This window comes from Suncus etruscus, chromosome 10 (genome assembly GCF_024139225.1).
Source record: "Suncus etruscus isolate mSunEtr1 chromosome 10, mSunEtr1.pri.cur, whole genome shotgun sequence".
Lineage (NCBI taxonomy): Eukaryota > Metazoa > Chordata > Mammalia > Eulipotyphla > Soricidae > Suncus > Suncus etruscus.
Window position 1 is genome coordinate 107,427,128 of NC_064857.1, and position 16,733 is coordinate 107,443,860.

At 37.4% G+C, this 16,733-nt stretch overlaps 1 protein-coding gene across 1 annotated transcript in view; it reads right to left on the reverse strand.

The window, feature by feature from the left end:
• Positions 1-16,733, reverse strand: part of POU6F2 (POU class 6 homeobox 2) — a 593,519-nt gene that overhangs the window by 84,969 nt on the left and 491,817 nt on the right. The window contains exon 6 of the mRNA XM_049781867.1: positions 5,013-5,159. Coding sequence (XP_049637824.1) covers positions 5,013-5,159 — 147 coding nt within the window. The remainder of the gene's footprint in view (positions 1-5,012; positions 5,160-16,733) is intronic.

Here is a 16,733-nt window from a genome sequence, read left to right on the forward strand (position 1 = left end):
GGGTGGAACCTGGGTCAGCCTCAGCAATGCGAGCTCCCGCGGTGCCATAGCTCCAGTTCCAGGCCCAGGAAAACAGTTCTAAAGACCTCTGCAAGGGACTGCTGGCTCAGAGGCTCGATTCTGCAGCAGGAGGAAGGCCCTACACCTAGAAAGGTGACACATGCTCAGAGGTCCGGGACTGACCAAAAGACAAATTCGCAACTTTGCAGCTGGGACCTCAAGTGCATCATCAGTATTGGGTCTGCGGGGAGGCATGAGTCCCCTTCTCCCTGAACAAGATCTCATCTCCTGCATTTTTTTGCAAGCCAAAAGCACCAACGGTGATGGGGGTGTGGTGGAAGTTACAGGACACCCCCCACCGACTCAACACACATCCAGGGGGTTCCTTTCTGATGCAAATCTGGACCCAACGAAGGACTTCCGGCTGCAAATCCTAAAGTTTGCTCTGCCGGCACCATTCCAGGTGCTCACTTTTATCTTTTCTTTTTTTTTTTCTTCTCTTTTTTTTTTTTTTCTTTTTTGGGCCACACCCGGTGACGCTCAGGGATTACTCCTAGCTATGAGCTCAGAAATCGCTCCTGGCTTGGGGGACCGACCATATGGGACACGGGGGATCGAACTGCTGTCCGTGCAAGGCAAATGCCCTACTGCCTGCGCCACCGCCCCCCCCCCCTTTTTAAAAGAAGATTTGGTATGTATTTCACTGGATGTGATTAAATTTTTTGCATTCTAGAAAATCTTCATTCATTTTCGAGAAAAGGCAACCGTTTGTCAGACTATTTTAAGCTTTCGTCTGGAAAACCAAGCAGAGCTGTTTAAATTTCTATTTATGCAAAATGCTACGTCTTGTTATTATTATTTGTATTTAAAAATTATTATAGACCGGACATGATTTGTATAACTTTTTCATTCAGCATTTTCTGGCAAAGCTGTACAACTTTCTTCGAAAGGAATGATCAACTTTATCATAAAATTCATTTTGGAGAGCCAGAGAGATAGCACAGCAGTAGGGTGTTTGCCTTGCACGCAGCCAATTTAGGATGAATCCTGGCATCCCATATGGTCTCTCGAGCCTGCCAAGAGCGATTTCTGAGCTCAGAGCCAGGAGTAACCTCTGAGCGCCACCGGGTGTGACCAAAAAACAAAAGCAAAATCATTTGGGAAAAGGGAGGAAAGGGGGAAGTGGGGGTTAAAGCCTTAACTGTATCAACAATATCTTATTCCATTAAAAAGGACCAAGAATCACTGCGTCCAGGTCAAGTGTAACCTGAACACAAAAATAAAACAACACAAAGCAAGACAACTGAAGCTTATGTGACTGTTGCATCTCTTTCCACCCTTCTTCATCATCAATGGTTTTGAACAATCAAGGTGTATCATCTAAATTCAAATGCATCAAAAGGCTAATATTAGTTAGTGCCAGCAGATTGTTTTCCTTTGTTGTAATTTGGTAAAAATTCTTACCAAATGCCCTGTGGTAAGAATTCTCTCTTAGCAAATAAAACTAGTTCTGCTCAAGTCATCCTTAATCCAGAGTGACAAGTGTGTTCTTGAATAAACTGAAAGCTTAAATTTCTTTTATTTTTTCTTAAATACCTAAACAAATACTGTTTAGTTGATTAAAATAATTTGACTAACACTTAAAAAAAACCATGGTTTTTGACTTTATGACTACTGATGGAAAACTCACAGAATTAGTTTTATCAGAAACATTTCAGGTTTCAGTTAACATGTAAAATGCTTTCTTTAGCTCCAGGATAAAATAAAATTTCATTTGCTTTTACTTTTTTGCAAGAATGCCAATAAGGAGATATTGCCTGGAGCACAAAAAAGCCAGTTCTATAACTGAACAAATCAACGGTAAATCTACTTGCCAAATCCTGACCATACTCACTGAACACACACACACACACAAACACACACACACACACACACACACACACCACATCCCTATTCAGGGCAAAGATAAAAATTTCCTAGAATCACTTAATTGTGATTAAATGGTTTTATGACTATATAAAGACTCCTGCATTCTCAAACTCCTAAAATAGATAGCAGATTTCTGTATAAGGCATCCTAATGATAGTAGACAATGGTTATTATTGAGAGGTAGTATTAGTGAATGGTAGCTATATGCATGGTTCCCCTTTAAACACTTTAGTTCTAGAGCTGGTACCATTGTTATCCCCACTTTCCAGATGAAGAAATTGAGACATAAGGCTAAGTCAGTCTCACAGAAGCTGAATGGGCAATTTGGTTTTGGAGCTCTTTTGCCTACTTATTGTTTGTTTGCCTCTTAGTTTATATACAAAACAAATATAGGTTTCTGTGAAACACTAGATAAAATTTTAAACCATGATGGTTATAATTATAGTAACAATATACTGCATTTTAAAAGGTGTACTCAAGTACCATAGCTATTGTTTTTAAACATTATTTCATTTAATACTCATAATCTATGGACTTATATTTTATTATCTTTATAGTCATATAAAGCCCAGAGTTCAAGTACATTTTTGCTCAAGGTCACAGAGCTGATTCTTGTCCAATTAGAACTCAGAACTCACATAACTTTTTAGCTAATGCTAAGTCAATTGCCTATTTCCCACAACTGCATGAATTCCTCATTCAGTAAATAATGAGGGTTGTAATATCTATGCAGTTCTGTGGTAGTCATTACTAATTTTCTGATCATTAATTACCAATAGGACACTTTATACTTTCTACTTTAGGCAAAGTTGAATATGACATAATTTTTAAGTACATTAACTTCCATGAATAAGGTATATACTTTGAAACTTTAGGATACAATATTTCTTTTAAAACAAATCACTGTTCTTTTTGCCCTTTTCTTTTATGTAATTTGACTTCAAACAAGAGTCGCCATGTAAAAAACTTTTTTTTGGTGATTGTGTGATCACATGTGACATGTATGTGCCAATCCATTAACTGAAAATATGAGTGTCTTGGGCTCTTCTATGTGAGAGGAGGGGATAGCGTGAATTTCTACAATTTCTCATCAAAATTTTAAGAGTGGAATAATTGATTTATCTGTAAATACAATATTTTAGGAAATTTGTGTATTACAGCAACTTAGCTATCATAGTAGTTTAAAAATAAATAAAATTTAAAACAAAACTAGCTCAGTGTATGCATAGAATCTATCAAGTTTTTTTTATATGCCAGGGATCAAACCCAGGTCCCTCATATATGAGAAACATATGCTTTACCACCAAGCTACATGCTCTGACATAAATCAGGTTTTTTCAAAGATCTTTTCTTATGAGTATTTCTGGGCAGAGGGAGCTATCCCAGGGTTGGAGATAGACCAAGAACAATAATACCAAGGTTGTGATTCTAACCTCTGGGAAAGGGATTGATTTGTAATAGGCAAGTTGATTAGATATCTGATCTTTAAAAGGATAAACTCCTAAAAATTTCCTGAAACAAGGAAGCATGTGCTTCATCACAGATATTTAAGCAGTGACACACATTTTCTTGGGCATTGGAACAGAAAAATCATGCATATCACACATCAAATGCATCTCTTTTTTTTCCTTCTCCAGTCCTTAGCATTGAGGGTCGGCAGTCTGGTAAGAATAAGTCAGTGATCTATCTGAGGCACAACTTTAAGAAAATCTTCTAGGATTGATCACATCTGGGTATAAGTTATAGATATTATAATCGACTCTTCCTCCACACCAGTACCTCATCCTTCCAGAAATCTTATTAGGCTTATTTTAGAGCTGGCTGCATAAAAATGATCCTTGAATGAAAAGGGATTGGAGCAAGGGTTAAAGCCGACATTGAAAGGTTACTGTGGAGGGCACAGTGTTCATACAACCCTCCTTTAATATGTGTGGTGTGCCCCTGTGATAAGATGATTCATTACCAGGGGCCGTTCTTTGACAAGCTCCATCGTTCAGCCCTTGGGATTTTGACGGGACAATCCTGCACCCGCCCAGGAAAATAACAAGGTCAGCTTTTTTTCCCCTCAGGGGTGGAGATGGAGATGGTTTAGTTTAGAATGTATCTCTGTTTTGTTTACTCTTTATGTAAATTAGAAAACAAGCTTCAAGAATTGGCAGGCTGAGCAGATGCATAAATATAGTCGGGTAATTCATTCTGGGACCAAAAAAAAAAGGCTGAGAGTGTGGGGTGCAAACTCCTTTTCTCTGGTATTTCCTCATCAGAAACAGAAACATTTGAGAATGAGGTGCCTGGGCCCTGAGGATGAGTTCTATCAGCCTTTCCAACACCTGGTGCATCAGTTTCATCCCTACTTTGCTATTATCTGCAGCTTTTAGGAGGGTTTTGAAAGACTCAGGCCCATTGGACTCTGGCAGTCTTTATGACTACCTTGGGTACCGTGGTGAACAAGGTGAGAGCATGCAGCAGTTTACCCCAGTAAACCCACAGCCCGGTCCATAAGAATCAGCAGAGCTCGGTAGGAGCTCGGTAGGTGGCGTGGTTAGCTTTACTCTAACTCATCCCTTTTCTCTCTTGTGTTTTGAGAACTTCAGTAATTTTCCCTTACATTTAGAAACTGGCTTTCAGGCTTATTTCGAAACCTTCAAGCAATCAGGGAGTATGTTCCCAAGTTTATCCATCATTTAAGTGAAAAAAGTTAAAAAAAAAAAAGGGAGTAACCTAAGAAAACAAAACAAAGTTTTAAATAAAAATTCTTTTATTTTTTTCTTGGTTAATAAATGCTCTGGCCATGAAAAGTATTTCTTTTCAATTAAGGTAAACATAAGAGAACAACATAAACAACATAAGAGAGCATACAGAAAGAAAATAGAATTGAGATACTCTAGGGGAGGGGGAAAATCTGACTTCTAAAACACAGAAACATCTCCCAACCCTTCTCCTGTTCTTGACATTGCTAGTAAACATTATTTATTTGCCTCACACAGATGCAGTTACATATCACTGTCATGCAAAAGAAATTCATTTCCTTTCCAAGATCAATCTGCCATAATAATTCACTCTTGTTCCCATCTCCCACTCACCTGTCCTTGTGCATTAGTAACTAGTTGACCCGTGACCCCCTGAAGGCTGGAGAGGGCATTGCCAAAGGCCTGTGAGCTTGCTATGGAGCCCATGGCTGCTGCTGCTACAGCCGCTGCAGCCTGACTTGCTAGCGGATTATTTACCAGCTGCAAAGAGAGAAAAGAGCAGGGTGAAACCAGGGGAGAAGCACAAGGACAGCACACCACAGACACAACGCTGCTAACCTGGGAGAAGTTCTCATGCAAAGGACCCTAAACCCATTGCAGGGAGTACTGGTAGACTCTCCTAGAGCAGTCTGGTTTGGGGTAGTTTGGGACTGAGGCTGCGAAGGGAACTGTTTCCCAAAACCCGAGTGGGCTGCACAAGGAGGGTGCCTAGGCTGAGGACTAGTAGTCCCGGAACAGGATGAGTCCGACTGTCATGGGCCTGGCAGGCAATAAGGATCTTTCCAAGTGGAGATGTGATTTTGGAAAAGTCTCTTGATTTTGCTTCTTAACTAAATAAAACCCCCAGGCAATGTCTCTTAGAGTAACCACACACAATTTGGGATTAAAACCAGAGGGGACTAAAAGTGGAGGCAGGAGGGGGAGAGACTAGATTTTTAAGGGATTCTCAATTAATTGAGTCTTCCAATTTTTGTACTGCAATTTCTTTTAGACTCATGAAGTAAAGGAAATGCCTCCGTCCATTTCTTTTGCTAACTATCCTTTCAGTGGAAACTTCTCTGTGCCCTAGAGCAGTGGTCGGCAACCTTTTCTTTTTTTCAACTGAGCCAAATCTCGCCAAAACCACGATTGCAATTCATTTTGAGAGCCACACAGGGCGTGCACTGACTGAGGCTAGGAGCAGAGTCCTGACTCCTGGAGCGGCTGCCTGGCACACAGAAGAGCCAAATTAAAAGTGTAAAGAGCCACATGTGGCTCGCAAGCTGCAGGTTGCCGACCACTGCCCTAGAGGATGAGTCTAAGGTTCAGGCTTTTGGGAAGTCTTATCATGGAATCTCTAAGGTCAGTGAAAACAGTGCTTTAGTGAGTAGGCAGGGGACATCAGCTGACCATTTAATTAAAACCAAGGCCTTCCTTTGGTTTCTTTGTGGCACAGGAGTGAAACAGGGAGAGAATTTCATAGAGAGCAGGGAGTCACCTGTTCAGGGGAGTTTATGGCTGCCAAAAATCTGTTTCTCCATGGAGACCAATTCAATATTCTTTATCCTGCCAATTTTCCACGTCACAGGTTTTCAGGCCTTCTGACCATGAGGCAGAATGGTGGCATGAACTAAAATCTGCATTTAGGTTAATGACTAGATATAAATTCAAGAAACATTTAAACTATTTTCACAGTACTGATTTTGATACATGAATTTCATTTGTATTTATTCTAGGGTGTTATTTTTCCTCCATACAGTTTCTCTCCAGTACAACTATTGTTGTGTATAATAATGTATTTTCCATCACCAGTTCCCACATCCATAAAATTCCTGCATTTTAGCAGAGTCCTGCCAAGACTAAGACTTGGTGGAAAAAATTAATTCCATTCTTAATTCAAGTCCTGGTAGCTCTTTTAAAAAAATGTTTCTTTTTTACTTTTTTCATTCTTTGTTTCAGTCTGTCCTCTTTCTATTCTTTCTTCCCTTTGTTTTTTGTCTTCTCCCTCAAAATTTTATCATTCAATTGCTTTGGAAATTTGTCCAGCATTTATACTACTGATGAGGAAGATGATACTAATTGACAGGAAAAATATAAGATAAGAGAAGAATTTAAAAAATAATATTTTTCATCAATGTGATTTCCTTGTCTTATTGGTTCCTTTATTCATTTGTAACCAAGTTTCATATAACTAGTTATACAGTAATTCCATTGACTGAACATATATATTTTAAGAGATGGAAATCTATTTTAAGGTAAGTATCTTATGTGTCTTTATCTCTCTGGAAAAGAGATTTTTTTTTATGCAATAGAAGCATAAACACCGGTAATGAGTGTAGTGTTGGAGCTATGTGCACAAGAATTTATCATTGTAAGCCTTAATAATAATAATAATAATAATAATAATAACAATAATATTCTAAGCCTTAGAACTGCAATAAAATAAATAAATAAAACATTTAAAAACATAAGATAATAAAAGTCCTGGGAACCAGGAATATTTTAGTATTTCAATTTTTTTTTATCTTTAAGGAAGGTTTAAATTCTGTACAGTTTGATTTTAGTGTTGTAAATATTTTATCCATGAATTTTAGCTGTGAATTTTACATGACTACATGCAGAATGTAGCTATTGTTATTCTTTAGAGATAAAAGAAAATTTGTAGAATTTGAAAGATATTTTCTTAATATCTAGGGCAATCAGAACTGAATTTCCTATATTTGACCATTACATATGGATATCTAATATAGTATATATGATTTTGTTCATATATAATCATAAATTCTTGCTCTGAATATAAAACAAAGTAGCAAGTAAGATGAGTATGATCTATTGAACAGCCTGCTCCTGAGCCTTTGTACAATTGCAACAGCAATACATATATTTCTACTACTTTGGAAAATTGCTTCTGTAGCCACAAATGTACACATATTATTTGTACATGAAAATGTTTATTTTCTGTTTATTCTGATCTTAAGTGGAAATCCAATTTGTTTCTTCTTCCCTTGCTACCTCGATTTCTTAATGGAGAAAATGCCAAGCAGATAGCTCTTTTCTGTCTCCTTAGGTTTTTATGAATCAGTGTATGGGCTTAGGGGAGATGACCTAAACCAGGGCTCAGATAAAATGATGCTGAATGTACAACATAGAGAGTAAAAGTCAGTCTGTAATTTGACAGCATTTCAGGTAGACCATTGGTGGTGCAGCTGGGTGCAGCTTCATAAATATTTGGGTTAATATATGTGGCAGAGAGTGGAGGGGATTCTAATAAAGCCATAGATTTCTTTATTCCTCACCTTGGGTCATGTCACTTTGAATTGTCCCTAGTCATATCATATAAACAGCGTGCCTATCAATACTTTTTTCTGATGGGAGACAGAGTAGATTTCAACAGTGGAAGGCCCAGTCACAGTAAATGTACATAATGAACATTCTATTATTCTGGGACCAACTAAATATTTTGAAAATGCTGCCAGGTATTTCAGTACCAATGTACCTGATAGTTTTCAGTGAACTAACTCAAAAAACAAGCCATGCTGAACTGCATATACTTAGTGTTCTCATCTTATATCCAAATGGATCAGAATCTATTTTAATGGTCAAACTAGAGCTTTAGCATCCTTAGATAATAAAAAATATTAATAGAAATAGGAATTTCTAAAACAATCCTTCTTTCCTTTGTCTTCCAGAATTTTAGAGAATTACTGAATGATTAAAAAATATTTGTACCAGTAAGGAACAGCTACAGTCCATCAGAAAAGTTTAGAGTATTAGCTCCTGAAAGCTTAGTTTGTGACTACATAACTCATGCTTTATTCTTTAATGGGCAAACATGAGAAATAAACATATAAAAATGAACATAAAATAGGTATAAACATAATACCAATAGGCTTATGATTAAAAAAGAGGTTTATACAAGATTTGGCATATATCATTGTTTTTAATCAATAATAGCTCTGGGCTAGAGAGATAGTGCAGCAGGTAATGTTCTTGCCTTCCATGTGTCCAACTCAGATTTGATTCCTGGCACCCCATATGGTCCCTTGAGCCTGACATGAGTGATTCCTGAAATCAGAACCAGAAGTAAGCCCTGAGCAACACTGGGTATGAACTCCAAAGCAAAGCAAAGAAAGGCAAACCAAAAATTAAATAGCTGTCATTCTCACAGTTTACATGCTAAGCATAAAAAATTTTTTTGGAATTAGAACTTAACTTCATGAATATTTTATCACTTTGAAAATAATGTGAACAAAAGTAATTGTATTTTCTTTTGAAATTTTAGCTTTTCTTTTAATTTTATTAAGTAGATAATTTCTCTTATTTTAAAGAACAGTATGAAGGAAGCTATTATATAACATGATTAGATAAGATGAAGTTTATGATTTATCATGTATCTATCAAAATGGATATTGAGAGTTGACCTTATAATGAGAGCAAATCTCTCATTTAACTCTAATGATGTGTTTGTGCATATCCTTGTCATTTGTGGACATTAAATAGTGAGGAGAAAGAAAAATATTTACATATATTACATATATTTACATATTTACATATATTAGTTTCTCAATTTTTCATATATCTAATATGTGGAAGATATGTCATTTGGTTTCTTGGAATTAGTAATTAAATCATTACTCCACTTTTTACTCTCAGATCTCTTTTAAAAGATCAAGGGTATACCAGCAGACAAACACTGGAAGAGTTGCCATATTTACCTCAACAAACTGCTTGATGTGAATTTTATCCTACTACACTTTTTTTAGTTTCTGTGATTATTATGTTATGTATTATAGAGAAGTTTGGAATCAATTGTAAGTTTTAATATTGAGCTTATCTTTGATGTTGCTCTCTTTTTCCAGTTTGCTGCTGAGATAACAACACATTGGCTGCTGAGCATCTGAACATATTTGCTAGCTCGTTCCTATTAGAGTAGATAATATTGGCAATAATGACACAACACATTGCAGCATCCTAAAGTTCCTTCAGTTCAGTAATGCCTTGGTACATATGAATTTTAATAGTTTCAGAACGTTTTATTTTATTTTATTTTGTGGCAAGTAACCTTGTATTAATGTTTCAACAGACATATAGCCAGATATCAATCTCTCTCCCTTATTTACTTATTTAGTAGGGTAATTAAAAGTCATCTGCTATCTGATTTTATTTCCCAAAAACAGGCAGAAGAAAGAAGAAAATGATTCTTTTGAAAAAAAAAAAAAAAAAGGATCATGCCTATGGTCTTCCAGACCCGAAGCCAAGAAGCTGGTGTCTCACCAGTTTAACAAGCCTTGGGCTCAGGTGGGCACTGTGGCTCTTTGCTCTTGGGATGAAAAAGAGCCATTGGAAAAAGCCCTGTTGAGGAGTTCATTTAGGAATATCCCTCGAAGGGATAAAAACCCACTCTCAGATAAAAGTGGTTCTAACGATCTTGATGGTATATTAACCTTTCTATAATATGAATACCAATTGGCTATAGTACAAATGTGACTTCCCTTCACACATATATATATATTCCCTTCAGTTCACATATATTTTTCAATGTTTTATTTTGGGCACAGTGTGAAGGGAGACAGTGCCAGTGATAAATTGACATGTATTTACTCTAAAAGGGTTTTCAATATTTTCGAGGGAGGACAAAAGGGAACAGGAAGTAACTAACCAGAAAGCAGAATCTAGGTGGAGCTCTTGGGCTAGCAGTCTAAGATGGGTGTCAATGAAAGATGTGTCAATGAAAGAAATTGAGAGTTGAAACCACAGCCATAATTCAGGTAGAAGAGTACATACCTTGCATGAGCAAATTCTAGCACCCCAGGTCCACCCTGTGTCCCCCTTGGTATCCCTTTATACAGAACCCTAACAATGGGTGCACTCTCCCTGACTCAAAAAAAGATAATTGCTCAGATTTATATACAAATGTTATGTATAGTGAATGGGCCATTTCTCTAAAAGGGGAAGCAGCTCAAAGAAGGGTTAAGAATTTGAATTCTGAAGTCAAATTTTTTAGGTTTTATTTCTGAGGCTATCATGAACTAGCAATACTATCTGCTCTGGTTCAAAGGTTTGTACCTAGCCTGCTACACCATTTAAATATTGATTTTTTAACTCCCAAAGTTGAGTGTTAGGCAGTAGAGCCTTTGGGGGATATTTAGATCACAAGGGTACAGTCTTTGTGAACAGGACTGTGTTCAGATTCAGTACCTATTAAATAAACTTGGAAAAAAGTGAAATGAAAATACTTTGGTCTGAGAGTCTGGCCTCATAATATTTATAGAAAAGATTGAAAAACTTGTGGAAAAAAGGCAAATTTATCTATATAGTTACACATATGTTTATATCTTTGCACTTTATAGCCTTGCACTAAATGACTTTGGGTGATCAACGTCTCAAAAGGGGTCACTCATGAAGTTTCCAGGAGGTTCTACAATGTGTTACTCTTCATGTGAGGCAGTACCAACATGTATAACCCTCTGCTGTCTAGGTAGATTCTTGCCAGATGAAAATGGGCAACTGGCTATCTTTCTAGCTAGTCAGAAATATAATAGGTCATAAAATTTAACAGTGGCATTATCTGAAAATGAAAGCATAGTGATTTTCTGCATTCATGACCAAAAGTCCCTTCATATCCCTAGAAAGTGAATTCCTGAACTTGTGTGAAGACAAGGCTGAGCATTTGCCCTAATCTCTGGATTTGATATAAGTTTAGAGATGAATAATAAGGTGGTGATGATTATAGAATTGGCCTATGTCCTTGAGAGGTGGCAGTGGAGATATTTTTTCAACTTTATTGGTAGCAGTGGAGAAGAGTTGGGCTATGGGACCAAGGATTGAATGAAGTAAAGCCTAAAGTAGACAGTGGCAGGATGTTGGATAAATTTGCATAGGGTACATGGGACACATTACAGAGGGAAGGAAATAAAGAAGTCTGGATGGCTCACTAGGCTTTGATGTCTCCAAAGATATGTATTTTTTATTAAAATTGTATTTAATTTAGTCCCTTTGAATTAGAAAGTTATGGCTTTCAGCCATACAATGTGTCAGCATCAATCCCTTCACCATATCCACATCCCTCCAATAATGCCCGCAACGCTCTTTTGTCTCCCACCTACAGGCTGCCTCTCTGAGAGGTCCCTTTTTATGACCTTTGGCACATTTTCAGCAACCCTTCATATTGCACTCTTCCTTCCACCATTGTAGTCTTCTCACACTTCTCTGAAGTACTGAAATTTTCTGATAACATAGTCAAGTTCAAAGATAGGGGGAAAATTAGCTTGTAATTTGGTATAATTCATCTGATTTTGGAGTAGAGAGTTCAGCATTATGGAAACTTACCAACTCTAAATCAGATTTCATCCAAGTTATATATACCACAAGCCTACACATCTCATTTCCTTTTCTGCCTAGTCTCCATTTAATAACCTGAAAATCTATCTTTTTATTGAGTTTCATGCTATTTCTTACATACAATAGTGCTACTTTTACCAATTGCCTATTGTCATGGCACATTAGTTAGGTGAATTTGTTGATATTTCTGTATTTTTTATTCTATCATCCAGTTTAAACAAGTGATTGGGAACACTCCTGTGATGGAAAAAGCTTATAGTTTAAAATAAATTGTTGCTAGCCATGGAAACAACAACCCCTTCTTATTATTATTGTTCCTCCACCACCTCCCCACACCCCACACATGTATAATTTACACCCCAGCATTTTTTGAGTGCCTGAAGAGAAAATAGAGGCTATTAAGTGCAGAAGAAAGACAATAAAAGATGAGAGTCTCAAAGAAAGCTAAGGCTAGTTCTGCTCTGACACAGAGGAAAACAAGAAAATAACTTTCTATCCTGGACTGCAATCAGTCTGTTCAATTCATCAGTTAGCTCCACAATCCACCAGTGTAGTCAGTGTTATAAAAAAGGGGTGCAGGAGCCCAGATAAGAGACCCTCACTGGGTTTTAACCAAAGTGGGAGACTCTCAGAGAAGTATCACTTACAAATTTGAGACTTCAAAGATCAACGGCTTAGGGGCCAGATCTCAGTAAGGAGCTTGTCTTGCATGGGCTGATCCAAGATCAATCCTTGGCATCCCAGATGGTCCCCCTCCAGCAACCATAGTTACAAACTTGCTCACAATTGAAATTGAGTTTTAGCCATAAAATGCCACTCCCCTTTAATAGTGCAACTTTCCCACTACCATTTACCTCCTCCCCTATCCACTGCCTGTAGTTGTTGTGTAGTTGCCTGGTAGTTGTTGTGTAGTTATTTCTCTAACTGCACTCACCACTATTTGTGGTAAGCTTCATATCATGGGCTGGCCTTCTGGCCCTCATCTCTGTTGTCTTTGAATATTATTACTATACTGCTATGTAGTAGCTATCAGACATTTGATTAGAATGATTATAGATCCATAGTGGAAAGACAGTACTGTGCGGATGCTACCACTAGATTGGCATTTTGATATTTTTGATATATTTGACACTTCTGATATATTTGCTATTTTGGTAATATAAAGTTGAAGGAGGAAGTGGCAGATGGTGGGGAGAGGCATGAGCTCTATTGGGGAGGAATTTTTTGGTCTCTTTATAAGGGTTGTTCATTCTCTAGACAAGTATAGAGGAAGATAATAATAACTAAGTTTCTAATGGTATCTTTGGAGACTGAGTTGGACTGGAGTAGGTGTGTTTTGGGTAGGGCAGGCACAGTACCAGAGGTAAGGCACTTTTCTGGAAAAGGGCTATTACTTGGGATGATTGCATCTGAAGGCACAGAATCATAGACAGCTAATTTAAGAGCAATTGGATTCCATAGTAGTACCAGCTGTGGGACAAGTGGGAATGTGACTGGCTTAGAAGGCAAGAAGAAGGTATTACAATTTTTTTCCATAAAATAATTGATAGGTACTGAGCAACTGACAAGTCAATCAAACAGACAGGAAAAAGGCAGTTTGAGCCAAAGGAAGAGTAAATAAAAAAAAAACCAACTATGTGGTTATTAGAAAGCCTGGTATGTTTGAAATGATCACAGAACAGTTAGGACAGAAGATGGGGTAGGGAATATTTTGACGGACTTAAAGGCAGAAAATATGAATTAGGAATGGCATGAAAGTGGTCATATGGTATAGAGTGCCTTCTGAACAATTTTCCTGCAAGTGGTTGCTATGAAAGCACCTACATATTAATATCCTTTTGCACTATTAGAGTGATAGCCTTAACAACTTGGCACTTTGGGAACCAAAGCTAATTGGCAGTCATCAAGTCATAAAATACTGACTTGCATTTTATTAAAAAGGAATTTAAATTGCTGACAGACCAAATATTTACAATTGAATTTTAGATAATAAAACAAAATAATCAGATTTTAAAATATTCTGTCACAAAATTATAAAATGTATTATGAGGTGGGTAGCATTGTATTCATGGTTGAGTGCACTTGTATAGATAGAACTGTAATTTTTATAAAGCATATTTTTGACAAATTAATTATACCTATTAGATTAGTTATGATAATATTTCAGGTCTCTGAGATATCCCCAAAAAATGGAATCCCTTTATAGACTTGAAATTGCTTTGTTTCTAAATATGTACATTCCTAAATATCTATTTTGCTATTAAAATTTGAGGTTTTTGTAGCAAGCAATTCGATTTAATGAAAACAAACCTTAGACTTTTTATTTGCACCACAAGAGCCATATTGATTATTAAAATGCGCTTGTAACAAATGTTATGCATGATATCTTGGTTTTATTCACCGTGAGTAAATGAAGAGCCTTGTTTAAGCTGTTACTGAGTTTTACTATTATGCATAAAGTCTTGCTTGCCTCATAAAATTTATTCACGGCTCTGTTGTTGTAGATGTGCCATCCTTCCCCAGAGCAATTTTAATTTTGGATTATGCATTACTTTTGACTTTAGGGCTTTCTATGCCACACCCAGTGATGCTCAGGGCTCTATGCTCAGAGATTACTCCTGGTGGTGATTGGTGGATAGTATTTGGGATAAACTAGAATTAGTAAATTCCATGGCAGCAAGCTTTATACTTGTACTAGCTCTCTATCCTCCCCTGACCCCAGGAATTGAAGAAATGTACCCATTTATTGTGGTTCTGCAACTGGACCTAAGAAAAACATCTTTTTTTGAATCCACAGATTTACCATTTAGACTACAGAAATGAGAAAACTTCACTTTTGGATAATTTTTCTCCAGACTTTTATTTTGAGTCTATGTTTGTTCTGACTATTCAGGTGCGTTTCTTGTAGGCAGCAGAAGGTTGGATTGAGTTTTTTGATCCATTTAGCCACTCTGTGTCTCTTAACTGGTGTATTTAGTCCATTGACGTTGAGAGAAAGAATTGTCCTGGGATTTAATGCCATCTTTATATCGAAATTTGGTGTGTCTTTTGGTTAGTCTTGTCTTAAATTAGGTCTTTCAGTTTTTCTCTCAAGACTGGTTTTGAGTCTGTAAAGTTTCTGAGCTGTTTTTTGTCTGTGAAACCATGTATTCTTCTGTCAAACCAGAAAGTGAGTTTTTCTGGATACAGAATTCTAGGTGAAGCACTCATTTCATTCAGTCTTGTCACAATATCCCACCACTGCTTTCTGGCCTTGAGTGTTTCTGGTGACAGGTCTGCTGTAAATCTCAAGGATGCTCAGTTGAATGTAATTTCCCATTTTGATCTTGCTGTTTTCAGAATTCTGTCTCTATCTGTGGGATTCGTCATTGTGACTAGGATGTGTCTTGGGGTATTTTTTCAGGGGTCTCTTTTGGTTGGTACTCTTCGAGCATGCAGGATTTGATCACATGTATTCTTTAGCTCTGGAAGTTTCTCTTTAATGATGTTCTTGACCATTGATTCTTCCTGGAAATTTTTTTCTTGGGTCTCTGGGACTCCAATGATTCATAAGTTGTTTCTATTGAGCTTATCATAGACTTCTATTTTCATCTGTTCCCGTTCTTTGACTAATTTTTCCATTGTCCGTTCATTTGCTTTAAGTTTTTTTTTTTCCAATCTCTCTTGCTGTATGGAATTGTTATTTATCTCATCTTCCACAGCACCAAGTCTATTCTTAGCTTCTGATTCCCTGTCCCAGAGCTTATCCATTTTGTCATTCACTTCGTTTACTGAGTTTTTCAGGCCTGTTAGTTGACATGTTATTTCAGTTTGGAGTTTTGTGATTTCTGTCTTCATATTTTCTTGGTTCTTATTAGTGTTCTGTTCAACTCGATCCATGGTTTCTTTGAGTTCGTTGAGCATCTTCCATATTGCTAGTCTAAAGTCCTTATCTGAGAGGTTGATTAGTTGGTTGGTCATTATCTGGTCATCAGAATTGTCATCTTCATTCTCTATATCTGATGCTGGCCTGCGTTGTTTCCCCATTGTCACACTTGTATTGTGGGTTTTTCTACGTGTTGTGGTGGTATTCATTGGCTAAATGATACAGGCAGAACACTCCTCTGGCTCCGCCCTTGCCTCCAAGGGAGGGGATTCCTCCGTGGATGAAGCCTCACACAGGATCAAATCTTAGGCCCGAGCACGCAGCAGGGAAAACAGTCCGGAGAGAAATGCTGAACTTCAGTGATCCAGCACAGTTCTTAGTGTGATTTTTTCCTTCTTGTTGCGATGGTGTTCTTTTCTTAGAAAGAGCACACGGCCGAGTAGCGAAGCGGAGCCAAAGTGCTCTGCTGGAGCCTCTTTTCGGCCCACTCCCAAGAGGTTCACGCAACAGGATAGTAGACAGACACACACAGGCACCACTCACAATTTTTCACAGTCCAGAAAACTTCACTTTTGACTTGTGTCATATCCACTTTTTATCGGGTGACATAAGCAGAGTTGGTGACAGTGTGCAAGAATGACTTCATTATAAAAAGTAGAGGAAATTATTTTTCAGATAGTTTGAGAAGCACCTCTGGAGATTATGGGCATGACTGACCAGTCATCAGAGGCACTGCGGCCTCAGCAACCAGAAGAAAACATTGACTTAGGAAAAACAAATGGTCTAAATTATTAGAGGAAATACAACTCTGGAGAAGGCCGGTGATATGTACATGAAAGTGAAAGCAAAAACATGACCAGACTGCTCAG